This window comes from Apium graveolens, chromosome 8 (assembly GCF_009905375.1).
Source record: "Apium graveolens cultivar Ventura chromosome 8, ASM990537v1, whole genome shotgun sequence".
NCBI lineage: Eukaryota > Viridiplantae > Streptophyta > Magnoliopsida > Apiales > Apiaceae > Apium > Apium graveolens.
In genome coordinates, this window is record NC_133654.1 from 4438185 (window position 1) to 4458900 (window position 20716).

General features: G+C 37.0%; 2 protein-coding genes across 5 annotated transcripts; both read left to right on the forward strand.

The window, feature by feature from the left end:
* The first annotated feature begins 3723 nt into the window (after positions 1–3723).
* Positions 3724–13263, forward strand: LOC141680220 (uncharacterized). Of its 3 annotated transcripts, XR_012558288.1 has the most exons (10): positions 3724–3861; positions 7082–7135; positions 8551–8613; positions 8706–8812; positions 8894–9026; positions 9431–9590; positions 10314–10403; positions 11151–11299; positions 11385–11441; positions 11520–13263. XR_012558288.1 is itself a non-coding variant. In XM_074486508.1 (9 exons), exon 1 carries the CDS (start codon positions 4053–4055, stop codon positions 6738–6740), a length of 2688 nt encoding a protein of 895 aa, XP_074342609.1. In that variant the 5' UTR covers positions 3868–4052; the 3' UTR covers positions 6741–6907; positions 7082–7135; positions 8551–8613; positions 8706–8812; positions 8894–9026; positions 9431–9590; positions 11151–11299; positions 11385–11441; positions 11520–13263. The 3 variants fall into 3 exon arrangements, 2 of the variants coding, with proteins under 2 accessions (XP_074342609.1, XP_074342608.1); XM_074486508.1 differs by lacking the exons at positions 3724–3861; positions 10314–10403 and adding an exon at positions 3868–6907; XM_074486507.1 differs by lacking the exons at positions 3724–3861; positions 11151–11299; positions 11385–11441; positions 11520–13263 and adding an exon at positions 3868–6907.
* A 1727-nt stretch (positions 13264–14990) lies between these two features.
* LOC141676471 (kinesin-like protein KIN-13B) lies at positions 14991–20118 on the forward strand. 2 transcript variants are annotated; one of them, XM_074482123.1, is made up of 12 exons: positions 14991–15416; positions 15903–16133; positions 16390–16545; positions 16787–16894; positions 17287–17364; positions 17460–17541; positions 17795–17954; positions 18032–18334; positions 18470–18688; positions 18804–19227; positions 19321–19386; positions 19470–20118. In XM_074482123.1, the coding sequence occupies exons 1-12, from the start codon at positions 15291–15293 to the stop codon at positions 19644–19646; spliced, it is 2130 nt and encodes a 709-aa protein (XP_074338224.1). In that variant the 5' UTR covers positions 14991–15290; the 3' UTR covers positions 19647–20118. The 2 variants fall into 2 exon arrangements, with proteins under 2 accessions (XP_074338224.1, XP_074338225.1); XM_074482124.1 differs by lacking the exon at positions 14991–15416 and adding an exon at positions 15563–15805.
* The last annotated feature ends 598 nt before the right edge of the window (positions 20119–20716 follow it).

The following is a 20716-nucleotide window of genomic DNA, read 5'->3' on the forward strand; positions in this document are numbered from 1 at the left end:
ATCAGAACTTCTTTACCCGCTTTTACCATCCATCTCCCACTCCAACTCTCTACTTTACTCCTCATTTTTTCCTTCAGAAAACCCTGAACAACCGTTTTATTACGACCCATGGTGCTAGGAAATCCAAGATATCTGCTGTGTTCAGTAGCAGTCTGCATTCCCAGAATTTCCTCCACCCTTCCCCTCTCACTCACATCATTGTTCGTACTAAAGAAAATAGACGATTTGCTGGCATTAACCTTTTGCCCCGATGCTCCTTCAAAAACTGAAAGCAATTTCTTAATGTTTCTAGCTTCCATCTCATTAGCTCGGCAATATAGATATGAATCGTCTGCAAACAACATATGAGAAATCACCGGAGCCCCTCTAGCAATTTTACATCCACGAATCCAACGCTTTTCCTCAAACTTTTTGATTAGACTAGATAGTCCCTCAGCACACATAATAAAATGATAAGGGGACAAAGGGTCCCCTTGTCTAATACCACGCGTGGGAGTAATAGGTCCAAGGCAATGACCACCATGATTAACTCTATAGCGAGCCGAGGTTATACTACCCATCACCAGATCAATCCATCTACGTTGAAATCCCATTCGCTTCATCACAGCATCTAAAAACCCCACTCAATTCTGTCGTACGCCTTACTCATGTCTAACTTTAAAGCCATATAACCATCTCGCCCCTGTTTCTTCCTTTTCAGATAATGGAGCACCTCAAAGGAAATCAAAATATTATCTGTAATAAGACGACCAGGAATAAAGGCACTTTGAGTATCTGATATAACTTTGTCTAGCAATCCTTTCACACGATTAGCCAAAACCTTGGTAATCACCTTACAAAGAACATTGCAAAGCGCTATCGGCCTTAAATCGCCCATAGTTGTAGGATTTTTCTTCTTCGGAATAAGCACAAGGTTTGTATCATTTAAATTGACTAGCATAGTACCTGATACGAAGAAATCCCGAACTAGTTGAATCACATCTCTCCCCACAACCTGCCAATACTTCTGGTAAAACGCAGGCGTCATCCCATCAGGCCCTGGAGATTTATCTGGGTTCATACTAAACAACGCCTTTCTCACTTCTTCCCCTGTAATCTCCTGCAATAGCTCTATATTATCATTTTCGCTGATGGTTGGATGAATGTATTCGATAACTTCCTGCCACCTAACTTCAGAAGAGGCGAAAATTTCTGAAAAATAATCCACTATCACATTTGCAAGCCCATGATCCCAATCAACCCAGTCTCCGGAATCATTCTTTAATTTATGAATCAAATTATTCTTATGGCGAGAGTTGGCACTAGCATGAAAATACTTAGTGTTTTTGTTCCCAGACTTAAGCCACAGCTGTTTCGACCTCTGACGCCAATATATCTCCCGTTGATCCAGAATATCAGCTAACCTTTGTTTCGCTTCCTGAAATCGACTACACGCAGCCTCATCTCTACATCCTTGGAGATGCTTAATGGTTTGTCTTGCCTTCGTTATTCTTTCTCTGAAATTTCCAATAATACTCTGTCCCCATTGCATCAATCTATCTCCGCACCTTAAGATCTTTTCTTGAATAGGCTGACCAACATACATATCCCACACTTCCTTAACAATCTGGGCACACACTGGCTCCTTCTTCCAAGCATTCTCAAATCGAAACACCTTCTTGCCTCTAACAACCTCTCGCACACCGGGGTCTAATAGGATAGGACAATGATCTGAAGTAACAAAGTCCATGTTAAACAGTTTGGCCCCTTGAAACGAATCCATCCACCTCGTGTCACCAAAAGCTCGATCAAGTCGAACTTCAACCCAATTATCAGTTCCCCGACCTCGCTCCCAAGTAAACTGATGCCCAAGCAAATCAATCTCAAACAGATTACAATCCGATATAGCACTTTGGAACCCCTCAACTAACCTGTTAGGATAAGCTAATCCCCCCCTCTTATCTGCCTGAGAAGTAACGTTGTTGAAGTCCCCCATCAAAACCCATGGCAAATTAGATCTATCCTTTAAAATCCTCATCAAATTCCAAGTGTTCTCCCGTAAGCTTCTATTGGGCTCCCCATATAAACCAGTAAGCCTCCATTCAGTCATACCAGCTACTCGAGTTGTAATATCTATATGGTTTTGAGAATATCCCATCACCTCAGCTTCATCTACATCCCTCCACAACATCGCCAAACCCCCTCCTCGCCCTTGACAAGCAACTGAAAAAGAACCTCCATACCCTAAACCTCTTCTTAAGCTCTGAACTTTATTATCATCACACAATGTTTCACAAAGGAAAATAAAATTAGGACGCTTCTGAGATACAATCTCTTTAAGGAATTGAAATACCCTTGGGTTCCCAAGCCCATGGTAGTTCCAACTCAGACAACTCATGGCTGTAGGCGAACCCCGACCTCGAGGCCCGCCTTTTGCAAGTTTTTTGGATCATCATTCTCAGACTGGATCATCACTGTATCTATGCTTTCATTCGGGCCTTTTCCACTTGGTTGGGTTAGCCTTCTACGCTTAAGGTCCATTACATTAAGCCCATTATTATCCCCCTCAAAATCCTCTGTAACCTCCTGACCCACCTCGTTTCCCTCCGTAGCATTTGAACTAATAATATTTCCCCCGCTTTTTGAGCTGATTTGCATAGACTCATTCAAGCGTATCCCACGATTATCTCCCGTTTGTTTTAATTTCATAATATTCATATCTGTTCGAGTAATATTTTTCGAAATTGTCGGTAACAAACCTGCTGTCATGCCTTGCGTATCGCTCTGACTTATCACCTCGCCTCCATCTCCACCAATTCCTCCACCGGAACGCAGCCACTGTGCCCCGATCGACTTCACCTGTTTCCTAAGAGGGGCCTTCATCCATATCCCGTATGGCTTGATAATCTTTTCTGCAGGAGTGTCAAACAATCGAGCACAGAATTTTTCAGAATGTCCTAGCAAACCACATATAAAGCAGAATGTAGGGATATTTTCATATTTAAAACTAATCCATATCCAACCTGACTCCGTTTTCTTCAACTTCATCTTCCGTTTTAGTGGTTTATTCAGATCAATGGATACTCGAATTCGCATATACTCTCGCCACACCCCAAGGATATTTTTATCATCTGACTCCACAAAAGTCCCAATGTAATTCCCCACCCCTTGAATAACCTTCTCAGTCATGTACCCTGGGCTGAGATCATGAATTTGAATCCACAAATCCAGTGAATTCAGAGCTACAGCACGCGGATTCTCCCCCTTCTTCAACCTTGCAAGAATTAAGGCTCTACGATTAAAGGACCATGGACTCCCTGCTAACACCCTTGAAACATCAATTTCATGATAAAACTGAAACAGAAAACGATTGACATCCAACTCTTTGATATAAACTCCTTTTCCCGGTTTCCATAGGGATGGCAACGTGTGTTGCATTGCCAGAAAATCAACTGCTCCATCTGTAATGAAACGTCCCACCAGACACCATCTGTCATCAAACGCCACTTCCTTGGTCGGCTCCTCACACATCATTCCTCCTTCATCCTCATCCTCCAAAGTGATGTTTGCCAGATCATCAATAATACTGCTGCTTGACGCCAACGAAATGAATAGAACCAGTTTAACGATATACGACTTACTATAGACTTTTAGACTGCACAAACCATGTCAAAAGACAAGACGACTTCATAATTATTTGTAATTATTATTTTAAGTATGTGGTCAATAAGGTCTCCGGTCTTCAAAATTTTGAAATCTACGCTATGCAAAAACAAAAAAAAGTCTTTTTATCTCCCGTATATATACACGATTCAACACATATTTTCTGCAAGATTTCCCAATTTATCTCCCACGTGTACGTGCAATTCGACACGCAAAAAGGTACTCTAATTCGATTCTTTTTTATATTTCGAATCTTCGATACATATATATAAATTTTGTTTGTGCGTAATTACATTTAAATCACACTTTTATCATGTTTAATTACACTTTAATTCATAAATTAGGGTTAGTTATTTTCTAGGGTTTGAGCTAGGGTTTGTTATTGTTATTGTGATTGTTGTGGTGTGATCATGGCTGAAGATTTATCCGATAGCGATTCGGATGATTTAGGTTTACGAGATGACGTGGAAGCGATAGGTAGGGCTTGTGATGAGGTAGTTTGTGATGATTCGAGTGATTCTGATGAGGAATTGTTTAGGAATATTAGGATGAGGTATTCGAGTGATGTTGTCGATGATCACGAGGAGGAGGAACCGTTGAATTTGAAACCTATTTGTGTGTTGCCTCCGGTGAATTTAGATAGTGATGATGATGATGATTTGGATGTTCTTAGGGATTTGCAGATTCTTAAGGATATTCAGAGGCGGTTTACGGATGATAATAGTGTTGATGAGTGTGATGGTGATTTGCAGATTCTTAAGGATATTGAGCGTCGGTTTAGGGATAATAATGTGAGTGGGAGTGAGGACGGGGGGTCGGGGGAGTCTGTTGTTATTGATTCGGAGAAGGAGAGTGAGGAGGGGGGTGGTTTGAGGGGGTTGAATTCGAGTGGTGGTGAGGTGGAAGTTGGTGATGGAGGACGTGTGTCGGATGGGGATGTGGTTGATGATTTTGGGGATTTGGATAGGGGTACGGGGTTGCCTAAAGCTGCTCAGGCGTTTCTTGACGCGATTAAGAAGAACAGGATGTGTCAGAAGTATTTGCGGAGTAAGTTGATGCATATTGAGTCGAGAATTGAGGAGAATGTGAAGTTGAGGAAGAGGGTTAAGGCTTTGAAAGGTATTCAGTTTAGTTGTAAGAGGAGGACAGGGCTAGAGTTGTCGCAGAAGAAAGATGCGTTTCTTCAGTTGATTGAAGGTCCAAAGGTGAGGGTTAAAGTAAAAGTGAATGCGAAAAGTACCCGTGTTATGAGTTATGCCCCTCGGGAGAATTCTCATGTTCTGAAGTATAAGGCTATGCTTGAGAAATTTTCGGATTCGATGAATCGGGATAGGTGGAGTAAACAGGATGATGAGAATCTTGTGAAGGGAATAAAGCAACAGTTTCAAGATATGCTGCTTCAAAAGACATATCAGAACGCAGAGCGATTTTCTGATTCGAATGTGTTTGATAGCATAGTTGCATCAATTAGTGATCATGACATTACTGACGAGAACTTGAAAGAATTCTTGCCTAAGGTTGATTGGGAGAAATTGGCTTCCATGTACACGAAGGGGCGATCCGGTGCAGAGTGTGAAGCGAGGTGGTTGAACTGTACAGATCCTTTGATCAATACAAATATATGGACAAAATCAGAAGAAAAAAAGCTTTTATACATAATTCAGCATAAGGGGATTAGCAACTGGATCGGGGTTGCAGCATCATTGGGAACGAATAGGACACCGTTTCAGTGTCTGGCACATTACCAGAGGAGTCTAAATCCATCTATAATGAAAAGGGAGTGGACCGAGGATGAGGATGATAAACTCTCTGCTGCTGTAGCAATATATGGTGAGAGTAATTGGGAGACTATTGCTTCTTCTGTCTTGGAAGGACGGACAGGTACCCAATGCTCTAACAGATGGACAAAATCACTTCACCCAAAGAGGAAGAGGAAAGGGAAGTGGAATCCAAACGAAGACAAGCGTTTAAAAGTAGCTGTGTTGTTTTTTGGGGCTAAAAACTGGAGAAGTGTAGCTAAATATGTGCCTGAACGCGATCATGTGCAGTGTAGGGAAAGATGGAGTAATAGTTTGGATCCTTCTGTTACGTTCGATTATTGGTCTGAAGAAGAAGATCGAAGATTGGAAGAAGCTTATCAAGAATATGGACCCTCCTGGAATAAGATTGCCTCGTGTGTGACTAAACGTACTGACAACCAGTGTCTGAGAAGATGGAAGATTCTGTTTCCGGATGAATTCCCTAAGCTTCAAGTGGCTAGAAAAATAAAAAAGCTAGCTTTACCTTCAAATTTTGTGGACCGGGAAGCAAGAAGACCTGCCCTTGGGCCTAGTGATTTTGTCCATCTGCGATTGTCAGATTCTGTTCCTAAAGCTAAAAAGCCGGACTCCTGTCGAAAGAGAAAGAAAAAAGTAAAAGGTTGCTTAAAAAGACGGACTCCTGTGGACTCCAGGAAGATTCCTGTGTCTTCTGTAAATAGTTATGTTTCTAAACTTAGATCTGCAAAGCACAAAAAGGTTGCTCAAGAAAGTTGTGAGGGTGACGAGCCAATTGGAATTTGTGCTACAAAGAAAAGAAAGAAATTAAAACTATCTGGCAAGAAAACTAGATTAACTGAACATGTAAAAGAAGCTCACGTACACACGGAATCTGATGGAGAGGATGTTAACGAGAACAGTGATGATGTCGAACCGTGTTTGAAGTCACCCGGTAGAAGATCGGAAAGGATGTTAACGAATGGCGATGTTGCTGAGCTCACTGTTAGGGATGAGGAAAGGCCTCTGAGGTGCTCAACACCAGAAATTATGGATAGTTTGAACTCGAGGTCATCCACTGTTTGCAGAAAAAGGCGCAGAGGCAAAAATTCTAAACAATTGCGAGATGTAGGCTCTAGGGATGACATAACAGGTTCCCCTGTTACCAACCAGCCACGAAGAAGCCAAAGACTTTCGTCATCTTCCATAGAACTTTCGAAGAATCTAACTCGTAAGTGTGCTAGAAGCAACGAAATGGAGGATGCTTCCAATATTATGGTGTTGCTGCCAAGTGGTCAGCATCTGAGTTTGAAGAACTTGATACCTCAAATGAATCTGTTGTAGGTGAACACCAGAGGTCGAAATGGTTACAGACTCGATAACTTCACCGCAGGCAGATGTCTGATACAAAAATTGGGAGGATTGATATCACTCTTGCTAAATTTGTTTCGGTATGAAGATGAGGAACATTAGCTCCTTTAAATTGCGAGGGAATTTACAATTTTTTGAGGGTACATACACGATGCATATGAATTTTGTAATTGAATTTTGTGGAATACAATTATTAAGTTGTATTACAATATTGATTTTTTTTTTCACTTTTATGTTTTTTGTGTAAATATTTATATTTGCTTCTATCGGTTGTTTCAGAATTCTTGACGTTTTCTTAATATATTTGGTTGCAGAGGTGGTGAAAGCTCTACTTGGGCATCTTGATTCTTGCCATTCTATTTATATATGTAAGTTGGTGTGTAATTTATCCTAAATGTGATTCTAAGTGGGGTTATTTGTCTTTGTAAACCGATGAAATTTCATAAAGCGTAACTTACAACTTGCCGTTTTTTTAACCTTTGAATAAAACTGAGATATATCACTTGTGTTATATTATAAAATAGTATTTTACAATTTAATTTTTGAAAGTAGACACCTTGAGATGAGTCCGGAGGCCACTTGCCTGCAGCTGCTAATTTGACAATTTGTTAAGGGGGCGCAAAGCTTCCTCCTTTTCTTTTGTCTGTCACTTTTGATAAAGCACATGAATTGAAATAGCAGTTCTTGCTTTCTGGGAGAAAGGTTTGCTTTGTGATAGGGTCCTGGTTCACGATAGGAAGAGTGATGACTAATAAGAACAGAAGGGTCTTCCTTTGGAAATAAATCTAAATGGTTTCCTGATAGTTGAATTTTGTTAAATATATAGAGCTCCATATCATCTGCACTATTTCTACTATTTGGGTGCTACACTGTACCCAGGACTTGGGAACACTACAATTTTCCTACGTTACCCGGACTCTTCAATTTTTCCCTCATACCCGTGTCCATCGAACATGACATGGGTGTGGGTATGGGATCTGAGTCGGATCCTTCATATGGAAACCGGATACTTTGACTTCAAAAAATATTGTTCAAAATAATTTACAAGGCCTCACAACGACTTAATTATGGATAGGAATGTCAATAAATTACTATTTTCATGTTATTCTTTTGATTTATGCTATAAAAATGACAAACAATTGTGTATGTGTTTTATTTATTTGGCAGAAGACAATAATTTACAATGTGTAAAATAAAAAGTAGGTATAATTTCACTTATGTGAAGGTTATATGCCGAATCCCCGTACCTGTGTCCAATTTCGGATCCACATCCACGAATCCTAATTTTTTAAAAACTAAGAGTCTGACACTTGAATCCGCACTCATGTCCGATACTCGTACCCGAGTCCGGGTAACTTAGCAATTTTCCCTCTGGAGGGTTAGTAGCATGTAGAAGTGTAGGCACTCTAAATACCAAATCTTGTGATGCTATGTGCAGACTATGTGTAGTTATGATCCTGGTAAACTATTCTGCACAATCATTGGGTCCTATTTCCAACACAAAATATCATAGTGTCATGCCCAGTGTTTCGTGTCCTTGGCCAATCATGAATAGGTCATGTTTTTACCAGAGAGGATTTAAGTTGTTATGTGCGGATTATAGAAATATAGTCTTTTGTTCTTTTACAAGAGTTGTCTTTTATACTAGCACATAAAATTAACTAGACATCTTTTTCTAAACCAGATAATTTTAGAATGGATATGATTTGCTCATGCTCATTTGTAGTTTATTCTGCTGGCACCTGTATAGCTATGTATTCATTTTGATGGTACTTTTCTTTAGGCTGGCAGAGTAAATTTGACTCACTTGAAGGTTTATGCAATTGATGTCGATGAAGATGATGAGGTAAGAATATAAAAATCCGGTTTTACCTTCGACGGATTTTGATCTTATTCAGTGAAGTGACACTAAGTTGCTACTCCCCAAAATTTGTGCAGCTTGATGATGCACCAAGTGCTACAAGATTGCAGTATGGACGGATTAAGGTCTGGATACATGTTGCAGACCCGAGTAGTCTTGTTCAACCAGGTAGCGTTTTGGACAGGTAAGTTGACTTGATATACAACTCGTAAGTATTATTTTGAAGATTTTTAAATTTGGATGATTAAGGTTCCATGATCTGTAGGGAGGCATTTAAAAGAGGAACTTCGGTGTTCTTACCAACTTCTACTTATCCCATGTTCCCGGAAAAGCTTGCAATGGAAGGGATGGGCATGATGCAAATTAGGGGAAATTGGTAAAACCAGGAAGTAGGACCAGTAAGTGCTACCATTTTTAAAGAGTGCTTTATATTATAAAAATAATAATTAACTTGAATGTGGACACGGAAGTCTCTTGCAAGACTTGAAAGTTGAAACTTCACTCTACCCAGAAGTAGGGGAAAGAGGTAACCATTAAAATTAAGCCCTTGGGTTTTTTATATAATAAAAATAATAATTAACTTGAATGTGGACACGGAAGTCTCTTGCAAGACTTGAAAGTTGAAACTTCACTCTACCCAGAAGTAGGGGAGAGAGGTAACCATTAAAGTTAAGCCCTTGGGTTTTATATGCTATTTTAACAAAAAGTCTTGTGAAGGAACCTTGTTACTTAACATGAACTTCTTTTAAGCAATGTGTTCGCATTTACATGACTGGAATTGATGCTTGGGTGCTTTTTGCAGCATTGCAGAGTACCAAGTAGAAAACTCAGTTATCAAACCAACTTATATGCTGATGTATGAGAGTGCTTCAGAGCTTCTTCATTTGTATTTGGAAAAGGAAGCTGAACTTATAATTTTATCTGAGGCTGTGTCACTTAGGTTACAATGGCGTCGGGAGCAGGTTGGCTTTCAGCATCATCATATTTTATATGTACAGTTTTTTGAATTTGAAGATTTGTTGAACTGACTTATTCCACAGGATACACACACAGGGGTTTAAGCAGGGTTAGAGTAACGAGGGGGAGGGGGTAATTTATTTTATTATATATATTGATCGGAAATATATTTAATTATATATGAAAATAAGGGAAGAAAGTTCACTGCATCCTTTTTTTATGCATCTAAAAATAAGGTATACTTGTATCTTGAAAGAAGCCACATCTGAGGGTAGTGCATTGATTTGGTTTTCATTAGCTGCCGATCTTTTATTTATAGCTTGCTTTATGATCTACTTAGCATGCCTTCCATTTGCTTTGCTTCTTCAAATTTCACTAAAAAAAAGTAAATCGCACCCTAATATCATGGTCGTGCACGGCGTTATTTTGAAAACTTGCCTTCGAATTGCTGCAGATACTTGGTTTGATAGATTTTGTATATCTTGAGTGCAAGTATAATTAGTATAAAACATCGTACACGAATTTTGTTCTAACTAGTCTAAAATGGCTGAAGCTCTCTTTTGAGCAGTTCATTGCCTATTTCCATCTTCTTTTTCCTTTATTTTATGTTCCACCCCTTTAAATATGCTCAAGCTCCTTGATTTCCTTACAGATCGCCTCAATATCATATTAAAGCCAAGTGAATAATCATGTATTCACACCTAAACTCATTCGTTTCCTCTTTCCAGAAAGTTACATCCTTGAATGATCACGTGGAGTCTGCAGCTATTCCAATAGGCAAGAAAACTGATTTGAAGGACAAAATTTTTGAACTGCAGGTTTTGATTTATTTTTCTGTTAAAGTTTATTACCTTATTAACCTTTACACTATTCTATCATTACTAATTAAACACACATTTCACTCGATTATGAGAACCAAGTGATAAAGTGGAAAAGAAGCCATTGCCTATTGCCTTGTTCTGTGCACAGATTAAAATTTAATTTATTTTCCTCCTACTTATTTTGGGAAAGTTATGAAATGGAAAGAAAAAGGTGCGGCTACTATGATCTGCATGGTTGCTGAAATTAGTTAAGAAAAAATTATGTGATTAATACGTGTTTCTATTCTCCTCCTTCTGTTATATATATAGAATATCTGCTCACTTGGAACTGTCTTATGCCTTTATATGCTATCTCTGCCACAATATTCATCTACAATTTTCACCTCTTATTATTGACAAGCGTGTACATATAAGTACATGTCATCTGCATAATTTACACCTCTTATTATTGCCTTACCTGCGACTTCGCTTAATAAAGCATTCCCTCCATGTGCACACTTCATGCATGTTTGTTTTACATGAAACTGCTCCATTTTTCCCCTGCCAAACATGTGGATAGCCAAAATATACATCTCATTAATCTAGTACATAGAAAACATCTCCTTGACTGAACAAACCTATTAAATTTTATGAGTATTTGGAGAAAAAGTAACAATGAGCGTGAGATAACTGTTGCAGCTGAGAAGTGGGATATCCTTATTAAAAGTATTATTATCTTTGCCTTTGATCTTTCATGTATGTCAGAATAAAATGGTGTGCTATCTGCATTAAGAAGACTTTTGCGTTGTTATTGTGGAGCGATCTTGTTGCCACTTCTGGAGAAGTGCTGTTGGGTATTGCTAACCAATCTTCCGTAGTTGCAATTAAATCCCTCAAGTTTGGAAACTTTCAAGGTAATCATAAATTTTTTATGTACATGATATTTACACATGTGATAGTGGTACATTACGTTATAGGTGTGTCTTTGTCTTCATTTAGTTGAAGGGTTTTAATGGTGGATCCAGAGACACCTGCGTATCAAAAGTTGAAATCCTGGTCAGTTGCTACACCATAAGTGATAGCTTGTTTTTACTCTTGAAATACATCTTAAGTCTTATTTTGTGTCATTAGCAGGTATGATTCTGGAAGCACTAGCTTGTGCCCCTCTTCCAGGGGCGAAGGTCATCTATGTACATTGGTAGAGTATCCCTATTATACATTACATCTGACCCATCCTTGGGTGGGGAAAAGGTAGGGAAAAGGTACAACAATTTTTGTTTCTAAGTAAGTCCAACAGCTTCCTTAAACTTGCTCTTAAGTTCAAAAATAAGGAATATGACATAAAATTCTACTCCAACAGTATCTTGGTGGCTCTTTATATCACTAATAGATCACCTTCATACCTTATCTTTAAGAGCAACTCCAAGAAACTCCTTGCATTTTTTCTATAAAAAATATTATTAAATTGCCTCTTAAACATTTAGGAGCTAAAATTTAACTTTATCTTCAACAATCCTCTATAAACTTACTCCCTATTCATTTTTTTAAAATTAACTACATACAAAAGTAACTAAAATCTTTCAAATTGAATGCATGAGAATGAGTGAAATAATATAATAATGATTGAGGAGGGGTTATTGGCTCATCTACAATGAGGAAGCTTTTGAGGATCCTAAAATAATAAATAGTTGCAAGGAGTTTGTTGGAGCTAAGTTTGAACTTTATTTCCTCAAAATTTGACTAAGGAGCCTCATTTAACTTAGTGTTGGAGTTGCTCTAAGGAACCACTAGGCATTCCTTATATCATTTTTATCAATAAAAAAATCATTCTCTCTCTTCTCTTTACTTCTTTTCTCTCTCTCTTTCTTCTATATCTTTTCAAATTTATTATTATAATAATAATAAGGAAGGTGTATAAGGATCATTGTTGAAGTTGAAATGTAAAATGATATGTTAAATCACTAGGAGTTAATATTTTATAGTATTTTTAAGGAGCCAACTAAGACACCGTTGGACTTGCTCTAAAGCAATTAAAACTTCATGATCGTATGGGTTCAGTGCATCTTATTATCATAGCAAAGAAAACTTCTTCATGTACAAAGTATGTCAGAGATGGCCTCATCCATTAGAACTAGAGGGAAGAAATGGTGTCGGTCATGAAAACAGAACCAGACAGCTGAAGCAAAGAGAATGATGATTTCTTGTGATGATACCGGTGTCTACTTTATCTTCCTAGCCACTGGTTTGTTACTTCCTCTTTTCATCTTTAATTTGTCTGGAACATGAGAAATGTATACAATTGCAACTTTAGGAGTGCTTTTTCCTGGTCCTTCAAGAGATATGATTCTAATATATCTGTTGCCGAGCATAACAAAGCAAGAAAAGGCGACGTTGAAGAAGCAGAGCTACTAAAAGCCATAAAAATGTTGTAGGCTAAAGTTCTAGCTTCATCCAAAGCTATATTTCTATAGAGTAGTGATGCGCAGAACATTCTCATGAACCCGATCCTCTATCAACAGCTGAAAGTAGTGCTGATGACTCTGAGGGTACTAAACAGGTTCACGATCAGTCAGCGTCAAAGCTAAATATGACGGAAGAAGATAGCCTGAACTGAATACTCCTGGAATATCGGATATTGCTTTGTCTACAATTATGCTGAGCAGGATTCATCTGGCTATGGCACACGAACAGGGATATGCTAATTTTGAGAAAACGAAAACGCCCATAGGCTTTATTATTAGTAAACTTGTTCCTCTAATGATGTATTCCTTTAAATTTCTTTTGCAAAAAGTTATTCAAGGAAATTACAATCTAGAGTATTCTGCCTATACTATATATCTATTGACTTGAAATTTAACAGTGAATTGTTTTCGTAGTACTCACACTTGTCAACCCCAGGCCCAAAAACGCAACCATAGTGTTCTGTCCCCAGGCCCAAATACTATAATATACTCCCTCCGTCCCAATTTATCTGTCATGTTTGACTTTTTGTGGTCAAATTGACCAAATTTTAACTGAAAATTTTATATAGTATATGATAGAAAAAAATTATAAAAATTATATCATTAGAAAGTATACGTAATCTACTTTAATATGTATTTTTCGGTTTTTCAAAATAATGAAAGATTGATGTTTAATTTACGGTCAAAGTTGAGTCAATTTGACTACAAAAAGTCAAAAAGGAGGGGGTATATTGTTAAGGTTGAGCAAAATCAAACTGAAATTGAAAAACTCAACCGACCCGTATAATTTCGGTTCGGTTTGGTTTGAGTATTTTCAAAAATTTTGGTTAATTCCGGCTCTGGAGGCATAATCATACATTCTTCTTTCGTGAAATTCGAACATGTGACCAAGAGTATAGCTATCTCCTCTTTAACCAACCGTGCCACCTCTTGCTACTTTCATATTTATATAAAGAGTTATGGAGCGTCCTTATTTTTAAATTTCTATATACCTGGCCTTTATATAGTGCAATTAAAGGTGAATAATATATATGAATATGATACAGAATAAAAATACACTTTGCCAATTTTTGGGGCAATAAAATGGTAATGGTGGAGCATTATAAAGTTAAAATTAATGTGGACATTTGATTATGCAGGGATTGTGGTTAGTAGTAGACACGGATGTTTAAAAGAGAGGGGACAAAAATTTAAATTAAAGTCTGATGGGGGTCAATTATTTACAAATAATTGTTTTTATAATAATCGTACTGGTACTATTAAACAGAGGCGCGCAATCAATGGAAAAACGTGACAAGCAATACTACTACTAATTCACATTTTTGAGAAAAACATGGATTTTCTAATAAAGAAATAGAACACAACAGTTATTCTTTAATTCACTAAGATCCATTTTTTCGATTTCTTATTTTTAACTAATCTCTTCTTTTTTTATAATATATACATTTTAATCATAAAATATTATATAAGAAATGTATGTAGTGAATGTTCTTACAGATGAATAGATATTGATGTATTTAGGGAACAAACTAAGAAGTTATTGGAAACGCTCTTACGAGATCTAAACATTCCACTTCGAAAAAAGTTAGTTAATAGGCTTTAAAATTTAGCAAGAATTTGTCTTTTATTATTTGAGTGTGAAGGAAAAATTCGAATATTTTAAAATTCTGATTACGTCACTATGTATATACATGTATCAATACTAATTTAATGAATTATGAGAGCTTATAACACATAAAAACATGTATTGCGCCTTGTTATTTTCAAAAAATGAATTATGAGCTTATAGAACATACAAAACATGCATTGCACCTTGTTTTTCAAAATTTAAAAATAACGCATATTTTAAATATGTTCCTCAATACATAAAATGGATAGCATCACTCTTGATCAACAACAAACAGTCACTAATCTACCCGTACAACAATGTAATGACCGTGACTATAGGCTAACAAGGATTAGGGTCCCGAAACTCAAAATTTCCAAAAATTTCAATTTTTTTACATAAATAAATATGAATTTGAATAATTTATGTATGTTAGAACCTCGTAAACTGATTTCAACTACAGTCTCTCAAATCTCAGGCCTGTAAAATGAGTATATATTAACATGATGGAGAGAGATTTTGTGGTGTTGTTTAATGCATAGTTTATTGACAAAAATTTAAGTAATGAGTGAAAAAGCCCGGTCTTTGCTTTTAAAAAAGTTTCCAGAAACTTTAATGTTTCTTCATCATCCTCATGAAGCTTCCAACATAATCATAACTTGAAACATTCTCAGCTCCTAGTCTCTCTCTCTCTCTCTCTCTCTCGCTCTCGCTCTCTCTCTCTCTTCAATTTTTTTCAAGATTTTTGGTGTTTTGTAAATTTCTTGAATTGTTGAACTATAAAAGAACTTTTGTTGTTACTTTGAAATAAGTTGATATAAATAGAGGTTTTGAAGAATGCAAGCTGTTGGAAGACAAATGCAGAGATCAGGCTCCACTAGCTATCATCAGAGACAGTTATCTGACAATTTTCTTGAACCAGGTGGTGGTTTTAATAAGAACAATAAATGGCTTCAGTCTCAGGTTCCCATTTCATTTATCTTTTAATCTTATAAATGTTTGTTTGTGTGTGTGTGAAGTAGATGTATAGTTTGAGTACAGACATGTTCTTTAAGGATTATAAAGTTTTGGCTTTATAGGTGGTTACTGGTCTTATCTTGAACAGTTTAAAAAGTCATGCAATAGTAACTTTACGATATCTTTCTAGAGATAAGGTCTGCGTACATCTTACCCTCTCTAGAATATGGCAAGATATACTGGATATGTTTTGTTTGGTTTGGTTTATGTTTAGAGTTGCGGTGTTTAACTTGATTAATTTTGTCATCTGAAAAGGCTAGCGGCGCAACTTGTTGCTCACTTGTCTTTCATGTCGGTCTAATCGTTTAGTATTCTCAAGTTAATAAGCCTAATTAGTTAGTTCTGTTCCTTTTTTTCTCTTTCAATTTTTGTTTGTGTATTTTGATACCACTTGTTTAGTAATGAGGCTTTTGGGTGAAAAATTAATATCAGGATTCTGGTTTATATGGCTACAATGGAGGAGCTCAAGGTCCCAAATTTAGTAAAAATGTGCAAAAGGGTGGCATTACATCAGGAGGGGGGAATCAGAGTTCTTTAACTTCACCGTCAATGCCTCGTTCATCAAGCATGAGATTGTATGGCAGCAGTGGGCTAATGTCACCTAATGCAAACAGCCCCGGGTTATTTGATCTGAGCTCCTTTGATACCGAGTTGTTATCTGAGGTCTGTCTTCTTGTAATTTCTGATTCTCAATTTATAAAAAATGTCCAAGCTTTCATTATTACAGTATCACTTACTAATTGTTTCTGTTATGACAATCCCATCAAGTCAACAATAATGTAGACAGTAAAATGAATTCGTAAATATAAGTGGCTACATGTAAACTTTCTTGAAGCACTGAACTTCATATGTTGAATCCTTAGTTGCAAGGCTTAATTTGGTATAGTTTGCTTGATTGAATCACTGTTTGGTGTTGCAGGATTTACCTGTTCCTGGTAAATGTTTCGATGATCCCCACCTGCAGTTGTTCGCCAAACACACAAATGATTCTCGTGGTATGCCAGAGAGCAACCTTCAAAAGAGCTCTTCTGCAGAAAAAGAGAGGACTAGTAATGTTGCCAAGATCAAAGTCGTGGTATTCCTCTTTCTCATTTTATTTTCTTCTCAACGCAATATATTTTGCATTGTTGCAAATTCAACATATTTGATTGAGCACTTCTATTATGTCTGAATTTGGGAGAATAATAAAGAGAATGTCTAAAGATTCTTCAAAGACTCGTTTTTAGCCAACGGATAATGGAACAACAATGTATCCAATGCATGAATACTAACTTCTCTACTTATGATACTAAATTCTGAATATCATATAACTACAGGTTCGTAAGAGACCACTTAATAAAAAGGAGGTTTCTAAGACGGAGGAAGACATTATAGCTATCGAATCAAATACTAATTCAATCTCCGTCCATGAGAAGAAATTCAAGGTATCTTGCATAGTAGTTTCTTGGTGAAGAATTCTAATTAAAGCTTTGACATTGGCCTCGTGTTATTGAATGTTCAATCTTTACGGAACTTGAGTAATGTTAAAAGCTATCGATGTTCCTCTTGTTACTCTGCTAGATACTGCATGTCTGTATCATCATTAGCAAAATTTGTTTGATGTTTAAGCCCTTACAATGCTTCCCCTTTTAACACTCTTCATGTCAGGAGTTATCATACGCTTGTTCATATAGTTAGTGGTGTTACTGCTTGCTGAATTATTTGTAAACTTTGACATATTTCTTTCCAGAATATTCCCATGCATCTCTGAAATGTAGTTAATGCATGTGATGTGCAGAGTTATTTTCTTCTCGAGTAGCTAATCCAGCTTTTGCAGGTGGACTTAACTGAATATGTCGAGAGGCATGAATTTTTTTATGATGCTGTGCTGAATGAAAATGTCTCCAATGAAGAAGTGAGTACTTATGTACAAGATAATGCAATTCTCCAACTTTATATCTGTCTTTAATGGTTATACTGACTACGAATCCTCGTTCACTGTTGCTATAGGTGTACTCGCAGACAGTGGAGCCTATAATACCAATACTTTTTGAACGAACAAAAGCAACCTGCTTTGCATATGGCCAGACAGGCATGATCTGATTTTTTCTAGACCCTCCCCTTCCTTCTTCGTTCTTGCATTGCATCTCTGTGATTACTGATTTAAAGCATTGCTGCAATATTGCATCTCTGTCCATTTCTGTATTGAGTGGATTAAGTTTGTATGTACATTGATGTTAGGCTACTGATTTTATCTTCTGCCTTCTTTTATACTTGTTTGTGATACCTTGTGTAATCAACAGAGAAATAATCATCACAATTTTTGCTTCAATTATTATGCTCAGGGAGTGGAAAGACCTATACAATGCAACCGCTGCCACTTAAGGCATCCCAGGATATATTCAGGCTAATGCATTATAATTACCGGAACCAGGGTTATCAACTGTTTGTCAGTTTCTTTGAAATATATGGAGGAAAGCTGTTTGATCTCCTCAATGATCGAAAGTGAGCTTGTTGGTTTGTGTTTTTGCATAACTCTGTATACTAATGTAGCACCATAACCTTAACTAGTATGTTTGCAGAAAGCTTTGTATGAGGGAAGATGGGAAACAACAGGTCTGCATCGTGGGCTTGCAAGAATTTGGAGTATCAGACGTGGACACGATCAAGGAATTAATTGAGAGAGGCAATGCAACAAGGAGTACTGGCACAACTGGTGCAAATGAGGAATCCTCTAGATCACATGCTATACTGCAACTCGCTATCAAAAAAACTGTTGATGGGAAGGAATCAAAGCCTGCTCGTCTTGTTGGGAAGCTATCTTTTATAGATCTTGCTGGAAGTGAACGTGGTGCAGATACGACTGATAATGACAAACAAACTAGGTATGTATCGAAAATATTCTATTCTAGGAGATCCAAAAGGCGATAAAAGTTCAGAAATTTTTTTCTTATAAGGTATCAGTTGGGAACTGTTAATTGCTCAGTTGGAGTAAAAATGCTTGTCAATTTCTATTGTAGAATGGAAGGCGCTGAAATTAATAAAAGTTTACTTGCACTAAAGGAATGTATCAGAGCCCTTGACAATGACCAGGGTCATATCCCCTTTAGAGGGAGTAAGCTAACTGAAGTTCTTAGAGACTCATTTGCTGGTGATTCGCGTACTGTTATGATATCCTGCATTTCACCAAACTCAGGATCTTGCGAGCATACTCTAAACACATTAAGATATGCTGACAGGTAATGTGGATTAGATTTAGTAAAGTTTTTGTACTCTGCATTTTCATCCTAGTTGAAAACTTCTGATATTGAAATTTGTTGTTGACATTTGCTGATTGATAATACATCATCTTAGAGTTAAGAGTCTATCGAAAGGAACCAGCAGCTTCAGGAAAGATACACTGTCTTCATCACTAAACATTAGAAGCTCAACAGCTTTGCCCTTGTCATCAGTTTCAACGTCTGCATCAGGCTCTTCAGATAGCCCAATAGAGGTCGTTAACGTTAGTAACAGATTCGGGTGGCCTAAGAAAAGTGAAATCGAGCCTACTGAATCTTTTGCATTTGAACGTGTTCCTAATGGACAAGTAGAAAGCAGTTCAACCTCACAGGTCTTTCAAGTTAAAGTAGTTGAAGACTATTATGAGCCCGACGAGGAGACTCGTGAACAAGATAATCGATTTCAGACAAGGAATTCCACTCAAACAAATGCCAAGAATACGACAACATCTGAGGCTAGGAAAACAAATTCAGACGAAGAAGATGATGCAATCCTAAAGGTAATAACCCTTCAAATATCTGTAGCAGGGCTAATTACCTTCCGCGATGAGTCTAATTAATCAAAATTTTATATTTCATTGTTCTTTACTCAGGAAGAGAATGATCTTGTAAATGCACATCGCAAACTCATTGAGGAGACAATGAACATTGTCAGAGAGGTTTAGCCATCTGCATTTTATACCTCATTCACCTAATGATGAATATTTTCGTCCAAAATAACCGATTTTAATTTTTCATGCAGGAGATGAACCTTCTGGTTCAAGTCGAAAATCCAGGAAACCAGCTCGATGAATATATTCACAAGTTAAACGCCATTCTTTCGCATAAAGCTGCAGGAGTTGTACAACTGCAGAATCAATTGAGTCAGTTCAGGAGCCATTTGCATGAATACAATATCTTAGCTTCTTCGGGACATTAATCGTGTTCTATGTTACTCGGACTCGGGTATGTGTCCAAGTATCGGACCTGACAATATTTTGAAAAATAAACATGTTTTTGGCCTATATTAAGTGTCTAACTCCGAGTGTTCATGTTCGAGTGTCAAGTGTCCGACACGGGTACTCAGAAGTAAAATGAAGAGTCCGAGCAACATGGATCGTGTTTATCCGAATTAAAATTGTCATTACTAATGCTTGCTTTGTTGGTCTTTCCACCATAGAATGACAGGTTTTGGTGTGTGTTTTTTTGATTTCTCCACATTGAAAGCTTGTTCTTACCACTGAAAGTAATGTTTTGTTAACTTTTCTGTCAGAATTTTTGTTGTGTGACAGAAAAGTCGAGTGTCGAATAATTTGGCTGGGCTTTAATTTGTAACATATAATTTACATTATGGGCTGGTATTTAATGAGACATGGTATGGAGTTGGGCTTTTACTTGCCCCCATCAACTGAAGCCCAAACTGGCAGTTTGTTCCGTCTAAATTTACAATGGCATCCTCATCACCATCCCTAAAAATATACTATAAATAGTAAGTCCCTAAAAATTTTCTCATATTTTATTTACCTTCAAAAAATTTCCTACATCTCAATCCCATTCCCATCTCTATATTCTTTTTTATTATTATTTCTCCCATCTCTTTTCACAACTTTAACCACATCTACCCTTAAACTTGTATAAAATATAAAATGGGGAATAAAAAACAAGTCCCCAAATATGGGGACTCAAATGTTTGTCCCTAAAATTTTCCCTAAAATGGAGAACCGGATATAGAATGATATTTGAACTAAATTTAATAAATTCTCTAAATTATGGGGATTGGGGATAGATTGGGATTGTTATGTAAATGTTGTAAAGCCTATTAAATTTTAGGGAATTTAAAAAATACCAATGTTTTTCAAATTATTTACAAAAATATAGGATATGATTGTGCAAATGAGGTTGCTCGAAGTTGTATACGAGATTGCAAATTTTACATATAAGGTTGCAAATATTGTACATAGCAACATATTTTTGAAAATATTTTAAGCAATTTAGGTATTTTTTGAAAAA